The sequence below is a fragment of the Heteronotia binoei genome, chromosome 7, assembly GCF_032191835.1.
Source record: "Heteronotia binoei isolate CCM8104 ecotype False Entrance Well chromosome 7, APGP_CSIRO_Hbin_v1, whole genome shotgun sequence".
NCBI classification, from domain to species: Eukaryota; Metazoa; Chordata; class Lepidosauria; order Squamata; family Gekkonidae; genus Heteronotia; species Heteronotia binoei.
Genome location: NC_083229.1, coordinates 73,056,820 through 73,071,205, shown reverse-complemented (window position 1 = coordinate 73,071,205; position 14,386 = coordinate 73,056,820). Strand labels below are relative to the sequence as shown.

Below are 14,386 nucleotides of genomic sequence, written 5' to 3'. Positions count from 1 at the left end.
TCTAGTTTAATTCCAGACTTGTCCAATACTACTAACTATGATCTTCCTATTTCTTTTTAATCATACCAGCCCACTGGCAAAGAAGCACACTGTGAATTTTTACACAATATTCAGACATATACAATGTGTTACCTTGTTCAAAATCTCTCATTTACACATGAGGCAAACTCCTGATCAGATTACATCAATGTCTCCTGGTAAAGTTCATCTCAAGCACTGTCTCACAGTTCGGCCTCTGCCTCACACTACATACCCAGGTTAATGCAACTTGTGGCTTCCTGCCTTTGCCGAGTTCAGCATCTCAGTTACCAGAGAAGACAGAAGTGCATGGCTGAATCAGTTAATCAGCTGACTTGTGTAAATCACAGGGTTTGATCATATGAGAGACTTGGTGCAGCAGTATCCTGGCTCTGAAAAAGCTGGTTCTCTTTTATCCATGCCACAGCATTCACACAGCCCCTGCCCTGCTGCCAGGAGAGGCACAGGCCACACACACACAAGAGGAGCATTCAGAATGCTCATGCCCATGCACGGTGGATGTATCGCACACCCCAATCATTCAGACAGCTGAGAAATGCACCCTACATATGTTTTAGAGGTTTAATCTGGACCCAGCCCATCCTAAGATGAGGTAGGTATGGGGGGGGGGGACTGGGGCACATTAACGATTGGGCACATTAAATCAGAATGGGATGTGTTGCTAGGTCAGGCCAAATCTCTTGTGCGATTGCACCCACAGAATTGCCTGATGTCCATATCTTCTTTGTGCCTTGCAGTCCGATATGTCCCTTAAGCGAACAGCACATTAGACTGTGTTGTCTGTTTTCTTTGCACCCAGGCAGTCAGTGACATCTTTTCCAAAAGTGATGATCTCAACTGATCTCAGCATATCCAGAGTAGGGTAGTGTGTTGGACTAGGATCTGGGAGACCCAGGTTTGAATTGCCACTCTACCTAGGCTTGGCAATCCCCAGGTCCCAGTGGGAGTTCTTCCGCTTTCCCAGTCTCCTTCCTGCCCCCAGTCAGTTGGCCGGCGGGGGGAAGCTCCGCCCCCAAAACCACCATGTGATTTTTCCCCCCCTCTGGAGGTTCCAGTCTCTGATTGGAAAGGTTTCCTCTTGGGATGGGGTGTCTGGGATGGAAGAAGTTGGCTGTAGCTCATGAGTAGAGAGGCCAATCCCTCACTTCAGAGTCACCAGAAAATGGGGGAGGGGGAGAGAGGGGAGGAACGTCTACTGAGCGCTTCATTATTCCTTATGTGGAGATCGATTCTCATAGGGTATAATGGGGAATTGATCTGGAGGTTTTGGGGGCTCTGGGGGAGCTGTTTTTTTAGGTAGAGGCTCCGAATTTTCAGTATAGTATCTAGTGCCTCTCCCCAAAGTACCCCCCAAGTTTCCAAACAATTGGACCAGGGGGTCCAATTCTATGAGCCCCAAAAGAAGGTGCCCCTATCCTTCATTATTTCCTATGGAAGGAAGACATTTAAAAAGGTGTGCGGTCCCTTTAAATGTGATGGCCAGAACTCCCTTGGAGTTCAATTATGTTTGTCACACCCTTGTTCCTGGCTCCAACCCCAATGTCTCCTGGCTCCACCCCCAAAGTCTCCTGGCTCCACCTCCAAAGTCCCCAGATATTTCTTGAATTGGACTTGGCAATCCTAACTCTACCGTGGAAATTTCTCTCAGCCTGCTCTACCTCACAGGGTTGATGTGAGGATAAAATGGAGGCAAGGACAACAATGTAAGCCATTTTGAGTCCCCATTGGGGAGAAAGGTGAAATACAAATGAAATAAATAGACATTAGTTGAGTTCATGGCCAGATTCTTAAGGCAGAAACAACTAAGTAGTAAATCTCAACTAAAAATCTTAAACATTTCTCTACACCTCTCTAGGTATCTCCCCAATGGCAACGTCGCTAACCATGTATTTTTATATATGGCATAGAGGCCTGTGCAAATACAAATACAAGCTCCACCATCAGCCTCCATCCCACCCCAAGCCCTGCATAACTTCAGTCAATCACAACCCTTCTAAGCATGGTGTAAACAGAAGCCAGAACACTTATACCTCAAATGATATAGTTCACAGCATGGAACTGTATCTCTCTGCCCCCTTGTTGTGCACACATAGAACACACATGAAGAGACACTTAGAGAATACATGGAGATGGAATCATACAAAAAGGGCATTTCACACAAAAAGAGAGAATTCTGCATGAATACCCAGGGCCTTTCACAGGTGGAAATCAACACCCAGGGTCTTTCACAGGTAGAAAATGGGTGGAATCAACAAGAGCTCATATACATGTATTCTCTGTTGCGTTTCCCACTTTATAAAACAGCCAGCCTGATAAGGTCAGGAAGGCTCCCATTCTCTTGTCTTTCTGCAAACTATGCAAAAATGAATTATTCAGAAAGATATTTTAGAAAGGTAATAGGGTTAAATTATAATGGAATGGTTCAAGAAGATGCTGTGATAAAGGGAAAAGAACTGCAGACTATATTCCTGTGTATACTACCTAAGTACTATCTGTTGCTGTATGTATTATCCTACTATGTAATTTCTACATTGTTAAACATGCCTTATTAGTTCTTAAGTTTTGTTTCAGTTTTCTGGTTGGTTTCAGATTACGACAGTGCGAATCCTATTACATTACTTATTGGCTGTCCCATCCTATTAATTGTATTGACTTAAACACTGTGTAATCCACCTGGTGTCTCAGTGAGAAAGGCAGACAATAAATAACTTAAAATAAATATAAATAAATACATTAAAAATACAGGCAATATGAACATATGAAGCTACCTTATACTGAATCAGACCGTTGGTCCATCAAAGTCAGTATTGTCTTCTCAGACTGGCAGAGGCTCTCCAGGGTCTCAAGCTGAGGCTTTTCACACCTATTTGCCTGGACCCTTTTTTGGAGATGCCAGGGATTGAACCTGGGACCTTCTGCTTACCAAGCAGATGCTCTACCACTGAGCCACCATCCCTCCCCATTAAAAAAAATGTTATTTTCAAATGCTCAAAATGGCTAATTTCAAACAGTACTCAAACTTTACCCACGAGAATACACTTTCATAAGATTCATTCTGCTGTTGAGAAATCAGGTAACACATTTATTACACAGAGTATATTTATACCACCTAACTAAGTTAATATTTATGATAGGAGGTTTTTTCCCAAACCAACAAAATGTTAACAAGGCAAAATTTCAAATATATAAGTGAATAAGATATGCAAACACATTTTCTTTCAGTCTTGAACAATGTTTTTGCTGATAGTTGACGTTTGCTATTATTTCTTTTTAAGCCTTTGTGTGACTATAGCATAATTACTTATCCTATCAGTATTTACAGCAAAGTGTTATCATATGGCTTGCCCTTCAGTAAAGATAAGACAAATTTGCATTTTTAAAATAATTCTCACTATCCCTCCCATTACACCCCTTTTATTCTTATTCTAAGCCTTATTACTATCATGGCACCCATATACCTTAGGAGGATAGCTGTATAACTTTCCTGTATGCTAATAAAATCAGGCTGTGGGGTGGCTATTTGGGTAATGCTGCCAGCACTCCCCACAGGACATCATGTAAGTCACATTTGCTGTAACACTAAGTCTACCCAGGAGCAAGGAGCACAATCTTTGTAGCATGGGACTCCCCACATACCACTGTAGCACACTGTTGGAAGTCACTGAGTCAACTAATTAAAGACAATTTTATAGCCAGACGATTTGTTACCTTTATTCTGCACATACTGAATAGCCTAGAGGGAGCAGTGGATCTTCATAGATTTTTAAGAGCCTCTGTCTTTTTGTTCCATAAAAAAAGCAGTACAACCTAAATATGCCTGATAACCAGTAAATACAATAATTTTCTAATTGAGACATATTGTTGCTAAGGACTCTTGAAAGACCTTTCAGTCAAGCATTGGCAAAGCAGAAACTAGTAAGTGGACAATTGTAATGAAAGAATAAACAGAACTCTTAAATGTTATGAAGAACTATACTGCTCTAAATCTGCCCATGTTTCCCTTTGCTCCTCTTAGCCTGTTCAGCAACAAGTGATCAAGAACTGTTGATAACCTTTTATAGCTTTTTTAAAAATATGAGCTCTAAACCTACTGGCTAGCATTCTGCTCTCAGGCTTAAGTGACTGAAGATGCCTGTGTGCATGTTAAGTGTTGCCAAGTTGCTCCGCTTATAGCAATCCTATGAATTAATATCATCCCAAACATGCTGTTATTAAGAGCCTTACTCACTTAAAGAGCACTTAAAAAATATTGTGCCTCACTCAAAATGCCTGTCTGTTCTTTTCTTGCACATTTAACAAAATTGCACAAGGTTAGGCACACAGGTATTAGAAATATCTATATGGCATTGCTTTATACTTCAGAACATTAGTCCTTCTAGTCCAGTACTATTTATTCTGACTGGCATTGCCTCCCTGGGATCTTAGATGAAAGTCCTTAACCAGTCCTGGTTTTTTTTTTGGGGGGGGGGGGTGGTGGTGGGGATTGGGACTGAATTCTATATGCAAAGCTAGTGCTCTTCTACTAAGTTATCCCTCACACTCACCAATTATAGCATATCTGAAAGGAGAAGCTGGTTACTGGGAAGCTTGATAACATCTTCTGAGCTCTTATACCTTGTACTGTATAAGGTAACTGGAAAACTCCGTATGTGAAAACTAGTAAAGGGGGATTAAATTTAGCTTAACATGTATTATTGTACTAATTATATTGTTATTACAGAGTGGTATCTTTCAAGCTGCAGTCTGGTTACAGTACTGCCCAATTTGCTGAAACTAAATCTTCATAAAAAGAGAAATAAACAAGAAGAATTCTGCACCCTGCACCCTAGCAGACTTGAAAAGTGGGACTTAACTCACCACCAAAGTGTTGCCAGCAAGAACTAGTTGTTTAACTGAACTCAGAGAGACTATCTGTTGCAGTTTCCTGTTCACTGCTATATTTATGTATTAGCTGTATCAGATTTGTTGCATTGTTCTGTATAGTGGAAAAGTTGAGTTAAAGTTTTTTTTAAAATTTCAAATCAATTTATCTTACAAGTTCTGTTCCTGAATTAGTCCCATTCCAGCTAATCTACGATCAGAGAATAGGCATTACATAAACCACTATTTTAGGTACCATTATGCTTATTATTTTGGGATAATTGCGCCATGCCTTTACACCATGTACAGCTGGTGGGACAGTGCTAGGGACATTTCATGCAAGATCTTACATATGCAAAGCATGTGCTCAGCCACTGATTTACGTATTTTTTTCCTCTTCATTGAATATATGAGTTATATGACTCCAGAGCCTTTCAACTGAAAGCCATAGACAGGCAGCATAGATTGCTACTGGTATATGATTACAGAGTGCAGGTTGCCACTTGAATTTTGGCATAGAATCAGAGCCATGACCACAAAATCTCTCATTCGAGTCTTTCAAAGAAGAAGCTTCATATTTCCAAGCAAAATATCAAGAGAATAAAATGTAAAATATCCAAACTTAAACATAACAGACTGCAAGAATAGCTTCACTAATAAAGTTTTTCAAAGACTCTCATTTATTTCTTGAAAATAACATTTGAGTGATGGGTGCACTCCACAGAAATGGTCAGATTTACAATACCTACCCATGGTTGTAGGGGCAAGGGATACAACACCTTGCAGAACAGTGTAAACCCTGCCAGCTTTCCAGGTAGAAAGGGAATAGCCTGAACGCTGGGGTTGGGCTTTGTCTCTTTTGCTTGAAATGTTTGGCACAGGACAGTGAGATTTAACTAATATGCACTCTGTTTCTCAAAACAAATGAAAAGCAAAGCAATAAAATGAAAGTAGTTCAAATAGCACACACCTTCTTTTGTTTCACATTTTTCTGTCTAGTCCACAGCAAGTCTTCAAATATTCTGCCATCTGTCTTTACTTTTTTTTCAATATATTTCAGCCGATCATGGAGAAAATCAACTAATGTTTGAGCATTCTGCTCCTTTGATTTTATTCTAGTGAACTTTTTCCTTTAAGAGAAAAAATATTGTTACTGGTACAAAACATTATATGGAACTGCTAGGCAGACTGATCTTGCAGAAACACAGTGACTGTGATCTAGTGAGATGTTTTACATGTGCACAAGGGACAATGCACACATATAGGGTTTATCGGGCCATTTCTTCTTCAGCAGCTCCCCCTGCTGAACCACAGACTGATTTTTAAACTCAAAGGAGTTTAAAAAGCAATTTGGGGTATGGCAGGGGCTGCTGGTAAAAGACAAGTGGCTCAATAAATCTTACAGAGAAGAAACAGAGAAGTCACAGAAACAAATGAAACATATGAGGCTGCCTTAAACTGAGTCTGATCATTGATCCATTTAGCCCAGTACAGTCTCCTCTGACTGCAAGTAGCACTCCAACGTCTCGGATATTGACTATTCCCAGTACTCCTACATAACGTCTTTTAACTGGAGATGTCAGGATAAACCTGGAGCCATCTGCATTAGAAGGGAGGAAAGGAGGAATACAAAATGTTGTGCAATTGTTTAAAAAGCACATGTTCTTGCCATATGTCAAGCATATAGAAAGCCTGTTTGGTGTCAGTGGATTTTAATCTGGAGAACCAGGTTTGATTCCCAGCTTCTCCACATGGGTCAGTCACAATTCTCACAGAGCTGTTCTCCCAAAAGCACTTCTCTCAGAGCTCTCAGTCCCACCTACCTCACAGTGGGGAGGGGAAGGGAAAGGAAATTGTAAATTGCTGTGAGACTCCTTTGGGAGTAAAGGGTGGGGTATAAATCCAATCTCCTTCTTCTCCGCCTTCTTCTGATGCACTAATTGTAATCCCTCATCTTTAAAACGAGGGATTACAATTAGCCCTCATCTTTAAGATGACCCATAACATTTCCAAAGAGGTAGATTTAGGTGGGTCTTAAAGGTGTCACTGGACTCAAACTTTGTTCTTTCATTTCCAGAGATGGTTAGCAGAACAAGAAATTGTCCTATAACACTTTGTAAGATTAGTAAAATCACAGTGTCTTTAATTTTGTAGGCAAGAGGCTACTTTATCAGGTGTATGAAGTGCAGCCCAGTACATACAATACAAAGTTATCTGTTTGTTTGCCATGAGTCCAGTGGCATGTTAGAGACCAACCAGAGTTTCAGGCATATAAACTTTCAAGAGTCAAAGCTCCCAAAGGAATCTGTATCATGAGTGAAAAAGCTCTTTTCCCTGCTCTGTAGACTGTAATCATTCATCATCACAAAAGTCCTCCCCACCTTTGGCCTTGTGTTGCTGACTCATCTTAGTTATTTTTTAAAAACAAATTAATTCAACAGTATTACATTTAAAAATTAAACAGAAAACCAATGGAAACATAAATAGATACATTGCTATATCTAATCTAATACAATCCTTCAAAGTCTGACCTTCATTGCGTGTTACATAAAACTAGCCGAAGTTTAACAATTGGTGGCATAATATGACTCATCTTAGTTATAAAAAAATTAGTCTTCTGGAATCATTCAGAATGCCCATAGCCTGGATTATATTTTCACTTTGTGTTGTATTTCAGAACATCAGATCCAGGAACTCAATGCTTGCATTTCTTAATCCAAATAAATAAATTAAATATTCAGTTGACCATGAATGTTATTAGGTTGCTGTAAACAATATGAATACCTAAAATACTATTTACAGGACAAATTATTAATCATAGTTTTTTCCTATATAGGCAAAAAAACTGAAAAATACTATCAATTTATTGATAATATTGAATTATTTTCTCCAGATAATTCTATCAATGTAATATGTAAGTCTAGACCATTTTTTATAGGAATGAAGGCTCTTACCTCAGCTCTTCTACAGTTTTCTCTGTGCTATCCATCTGATTTTGCTGTCCCTTGCTCAATTCATTCAATTTAGAAATTTGGTTGTGAAAATTTTCAATAGTTTTATTGATCTCATCAAGCTTGCTGGAAACATCTAGATATTTCTTCTGAAATTTACAAAAACATATATAGTTATGGAGTCTGCAAGGCAAGATATCCAAGTAGCATGTTTTAACAGCACAATTACATGCAATGATGCATGAAATTGCATACCCAAAAAACCTGATTCAGGTAGGCAGCTGTGTTGGTCTGAAGCAGTAGAACCAATACCCAGGAATCAGAACTTCTTTCAGAAGTTCAGTTGAAACATTTAGTGCAAGTGGTATAATGGCATTTCGGTAAGGGTGCAAACTCATACATCACAATTACTGTTCCTAGGCTGTAAGAATTATTTAAAAGATTCAGAAAATATGTTTTGGTCAACATCCTTTTCTCATTAGCAAGCACAATCCATTCAACGAGTATTCTCATGAAAATGAAAAATTATTTTTCACCACTGCCATGAAACCAATGGGGAAAATAGTTGATAGTGTCATGGTTTGAAGTGTGAGCTATAAACTAGGAAATCATTGGTTCAAGTCTCTACATGCCAGGGAAGCATGTAGAGACTTGAACCAATCTCTTATCTCACTTATCTGCACTATAAATACTACAGTAGTGACCTACTTTGCAGGGTTATAACAGTGTCAGCCATTACTCAGAGCTTGGCCTTCTCAGTTGCTACTGCACTGATCATTTGGAACTGTCTCCCAAAAAAGGTAAGGAAAAGTCCTACCACTGTTGACTTTCTGGTAAGGTTGTAAGACTGAACCATTTAAGAAGCTCTTAGGGGGCAGGCTATGGGCATAGAAGTAGTCTAAATAAATAAGTTGATGCCATGTTAGAGAAACTGAGGGCTCAAGAGAGCACACTGTTTGATCGCACACACCAATTGAGGAAGGAGTTTCTTCTTAAATGATTCCCAGAGAGAGAATTACCCATGTTAGGGGCGTCAGTCACACAAGACAAGAAAAACAGCATTTGAAACCCCACAAGGATCATTTATTTATATTGATGTGCATCATCTGCATTTAGCAGTGGCAACATTCCAGTGCCTAACAGACCACTTCTTTGTCCAATGACATGGTTTTACATCCAGATATCCACCCTTGTTGGAATTCATCTGGTTGTCTATCTGTCTGTCTAGCTATCTAGTACACTATTGTTCTCCTTTTTTTTTACCAAGGAGCTCAGAGCTGTGTGGATGATTCTCTTATTCTTCGTACAGAGTGTTGGACTGGATGGGCCATTGGCCTGATCCAACATGGCTTCTCTTATGTTCTTATGTTCTTATATTGAATGAAGGTTAAATGAAGGAGCCCCATGACACAGAGTGGTAAGCTGCAGTATTGCAGTCCAAGCTCTGCTCACAACTTGAGTTTGATCCCTGTGGAAGCTGGGTTCAGGTAGCTGGCTCAAGGTTGACTCAACCTTCCATCCTTCTGAGGTCAGTAAAATTAGTACCCAGCTTGCTGGGGGTAAAGTGTTGATGACTGGGGAAAACAATGGCAAGGGAAAAGGAAAGGTCCCCTGTGCAAGCACCAGTCATTTCCGACTCTGGGGTGATGTTGCTTTAACAAAGTTTTTATGACAGACTTTTTATGGGGTGGTTTGCCATTGCCTTCCCCAGTCATCTACCCCTTTAAAAAGTCTGCTGTGAAAACATTGTGATGTGACATCATCCCAGAGTCAGAAACAACTGGTGCTAGCACAGGGGACTATTTTTACCTTTTTAAAATGAATGATGGGCTTAAAGTCACTATTGGAACTTCATAGTTGAGTAGATATTTCACCCTGGGTCTCCTACATCCTTATTTAACCTTCCAACTGCTAACCCACACTGACTCTCCAGAACGCTACCTCTCTTCCACCTCAGGGATGCTACATAGTACAGGATTGCAAATCAAATGTGAGAAAAGTTGCGTGGCCACAGGGAAAGTGAAATATTTACAATACATGGGCAAGAGTGAGGGCTCTGTTGCATCAGCCATACAGAAACTGGAAATCCAAGGCAATGTCCCCCAACTTTAAACCAAGTGACAAATATGGCATTTCTTCAGAATGGTTGGTTATTTTATCTTTCTAGGTCATTTTAATCTTACTGTCCTCCATTGTTTTTTTGTGGAGGGGAAAAATGCAAAAAATGTAAAACCTAAGAATCTTCATCCATAGGAAGGCAATTGCAAGCTATTACTAAGTCCAACCAATGTAAAACCTGTGAATCTTTAGAGCTATGTAAAACACAGGAATTTTGACCTATGTAAAACATGAAACTCTAAATGTAAACTGCAAGAGCAACATAAAGCAATTCCAGCAAATCACAAACTTAAACAAAAACCAAATACATTAATAGTTATGAATATACTTTGAAATACTTAACTTAGATTATTTATGCACAGTTTTGTTGCTTTATTCCAGTTCGCACTGTGCATTACTTGCTCAGACGTTACTTACAGTCTGGCAAGCCCCAGGAAACACAGAAATGCAGAAGGGAAGGGGGGGGGGACAGTCCTGGGAGCCTGCAAACACCAGCCCAATATTCCCAGTAAATCCCAAATATTTCCAGGATCCTTTGGGACCCATTTTCTGGTATCTCTCATATATATTTCATTCATAATTTATTTACCTCATTTCTATCCCATTTTTCTCCCCAGTGGGGACCCAAAGCAGCTGACACCATTCTCCACAGGTTTCCTTGTTAGAGTAGACATTCAAACTAGCATGCCCTAGATCCTAATCTGACATTGGTTCTCAGTTTATTTTACCAACTGTAACATGCTCTGTGTGAGGCTGCCCATAAAGACATCTGAGACATTATAACTGGTTCAAAATACAGCAGCCAGACTTCTGTCTGAAGATGATAATTTAGATCATATAACACCTGTGTGCTTCATTAGCCCTGGTTACCTATTTACTTCTGGGCCCACTTAAGGGTGCTGGTTTATATGTTTAAATTACTGTATGAGATGGGTGACTTTATGGGTGCTTGAGTGCTAGAAACAACGTACAATATTATTCCATCTTGAAATCTAGTGATGTTTTTGTAAGTGACTTTGAAGCTTCATAGAAAAGTGGGGTAGACATATTTAAGAAACAATGCAATAAAATAAATAAACCATAGATTAAATCTTGGGCCTCTGAATCACTGGAAGACCTGATGACAAATCTCAGTCTCTGGGCCTTGGGGCTCTTAAAGGATCAGTTTATACAAGATTTTTGCAGTGTGAAACATGTGACCTTGATAGATGTAGCCAAAGAAGACAAAGGATTCAGAACTGCATAGCCCAGGGGTGGTCAAACTGTGGCTCAGGAGCCACATGCAGCTCTCTCAGACATATTGTACAGCTCCCAGAGGTCAAGGAGGAACTTAATGCAGGTTTACTCTCAAGTAAGTGCGCTTAGCATTGGGATCTCAGTCAGCCTCTGAGCGCTGACCTATAAGTAGGCTACTATTCCCACCATGTGTGAAGTGGAGAAGGAGGGGGAAATAGGCAAGCTTGCAAGCTCTTCTCCACTACAGAAGTTGCTAAGAGACCTAGAGCAGGGAAAGGGAGTGCAAGAGCCAAGGGAGCCACCGGAAGGAGAGAAGGAATTAAAGACAGTTTTCCCTTAGTTTCAGAGCTCTTGTAGAAACTGTGTTTACCACTCTTGGTGTCAAGCCAAAGAGAGATGTATAATGGTGGAAATTGTGGTCAGTGAGTTATATGGTACATGTGTGTTTCCTCCTCCCACTGGTGCAAAAAAAATATTTCCCTAACCTTTCCCTATGCTGGTTTTATGGGGACTGTTATTGCCAGCTTTTGTTTTTTAAAAAGTTTCATAGCATGATCGTGTTGTAAAGTGCATACATATGCATTTTATCTTTCTGTTCAAAGTAAGTATTAAGAATTTTAATAAAGATATGTAATATTTGTTCATGTCTCAAACATCTTATGTTTATTAGTCCAATGATTTTAGGATTTTAATAGATTAATGCAGGGGTGTCAAACTCATTTGTTATGAGGGCCAGATCTGACATAAATGAGATCTTGTTGGGCCAGGCCATTTGTATCATGTAATGCCAACTAGTGGATATGTAGAGGAAGAAGATATTGGATTTATATCCTGCCCTTCACTCAGTTCACTCCCTGCTTGCTGCACCCCTGCCGCCCTCCCGGAACTCAGCTCTGCCGCCGCTGCCCCCCTCCAATGGCGTGATCTGAGCGTGCCTTGGCTTGGCATTACCAGCTTTGACCAGATTCTAGCATGCTCTTCAAAGACTGATCAGAGTCGGCCGCATCAAACCTGGTAAGGGTGAGCCAAGGTGCACTCTGATCTCACCAGGGGCGCGGAGGGAGAGGGAGGCAGTGGCAGCAGTGGCAGAGTGCAAGGGAGGGAGGAGGAGGCGGTGGCAGGGAGGTGGGCGGAGCGCAAGGGAGGGAGGCAGCAGCGGTGAGGCAAGTGGAACGCAAGGGAGGGAGGTGGCGACAGCAGCAGGAGGTGACAGGCATGCAAACTAGGCACTTGTCATGGATACCTGAAGAGGGGGAACCCAATTCAGTGCCTCCTCTTCCTGGCGCCCTAGGCAGATACCTAGTTTGCTTAGTGGGTGAGCCGGCCCTGCTTTCACTCTGAATCTCAGGGTCTCAGAGCGGTCACAATATCTTTTACCTCCCCCCCCCACAACAAACACTCTATGAGGTACGTGGGGCTTTCCCAGAGGCTGCCCTTTCAAGGACAACTGCTGCAAGAACTATGGCTGACCCAAGACCATTCTAGCACCTGCAATTGGAGGAGTGGAGAATCAGACCTGGTTCTCCCAGATAAGAGCCTGCACACTTAATTGCTACACCAAACTGAATTTATAAAGGACTTTATAAACTTTATAAAGGACACAGACAATCAAATATATTTCTAAAAAACTTAAAACAAGCTTAAAAGATTAGTACTCTTGTAATATTTTGTTTATTTAACAATTTCTGATAACTGACAGCTCTTGTTCTGAATTATTGCATCAAAATCTGGAGAAAATGTCTGTGCTGTAGCAATCTTGAGTAGGCTGTTAGTTGTTCACATGTGTATCTGTAAGTTGCAAACCTACTTTTGATGTATTGACATTCATTACAGAAATCTCATGTTCAATGCTCTGAGCCTAAGACCCAGGAGAAAACATGAAATGGCTGGGCATTGTGAGCTTTTGTACATATTGCTTCATGTGCTGGTCAGCCAATGGAGAAAATAGAGGCTTTGCTCTGTAGCTCCTGTGCAATTGAGAAAGTCTGGCAAAGCAAGCTGTGATGCAGGAGGAAACAAGAGGGAGAAAAGGAAGCACATGACAGTGAGTTGCTCGTGGGCCTGATAGGAGCCCTCTGGGGGCCTGATCTGGCCTTCGGGCCACACATGTGACACCCCTCGGTTAATGTATTTCTTTTTATATTGTCACCTGTCCTGAGTATGCCTTGGCAGGGAATAAATACCATCAATCAATCAATAAAAAATAAATAAATATTCTATAAAGCTCTTAAGTTAAGCAAGTTTCGCCAGCCTTGCCAATTGCCTTTTAGATTGTGCTGAGAGCTGGATGTGAACAGTAATTTTGCTGTTCTGTCCCTACCTGGTACCAAGCTATTCTAGTGCATCCTGCCCTTCAACTCATGGAGTCCAATGCTGTGGACCTGAGAGTTTTCTACATACCCACAATAATTTTATGAGATAGATCAGCCTGCAAGCCAGGAACTGGCCCAGTGAGCTATATGGCTGAGAAATTATTTGAATGCAGCTTTCTCCAGTCCAAATTGAACATTCTATTAACTGTACTTCACAAGCTGTTGGGATAACATAAATTAGGCTAAATGGTTCTAGAACAGCCAACCAGTGTACAATTGTAATAGAAATCACAATGTTAACATGGTCCTCCTAATATTCAGTCTTGTCTTTCAGTGTTCTCTCCAAATATGATATCACAAATAGTACAGGAGTTTGATGCTCATTCTGTATTATCCAAAAGTCTTACTTATTTTTGAAGTCTTGGGGGACAATTTATGTACAGGTTTATTGAACCTCTTCCTGTACATATTAGATATCGGAATGAAACACTGTAATTATGATTATGCAGGGGAAATCTGGAATAAATATTACATTGCCAGTTCCTAACATACCTTTACATGGGATTACTCAAGGAGAATTGATGTGAGAATTGTGCGCATACCATTTTAAAAGAACCAATTTGTCCCTGACCTAGATAGCCCAGGTAAGACTGATCTTGCCAGATCTTGGAAGTTAAGCAGGGCTGACCCTGGCAAATACTTGGAAGGCAGACATCCAAGGAATACCTGGGCCAGAATACAGAGGCAGGTGATACAAACCATTTCTCTGAAAAATGTCCTAGCCCCACTAGGGGTTGCCAGAAGTTACCATGACTTCCAGGCATGCAAACACACACACACTTTTTTATAAAAAAGAACCACTTTGGCTAA

At 40.6% G+C, this 14,386-nt stretch overlaps 1 protein-coding gene across 2 annotated transcripts in view; it reads right to left on the bottom strand.

Annotated features, from left to right (window-relative positions):
- CCDC178 (coiled-coil domain containing 178) overlaps window positions 1-14,386 on the bottom strand; it is a 298,788-nt gene that overhangs the window by 206,560 nt on the left and 77,842 nt on the right. For both annotated transcript variants that reach the window (XM_060243840.1, XM_060243841.1), the window contains exons 14-15: window positions 7,854-7,999; window positions 5,870-6,029 (exon numbers count right to left, since the gene is read on the bottom strand). In XM_060243840.1, coding sequence (XP_060099823.1) covers window positions 5,870-6,029; window positions 7,854-7,999 — 306 coding nt within the window. The remainder of the gene's footprint in view (window positions 1-5,869; window positions 6,030-7,853; window positions 8,000-14,386) is intronic.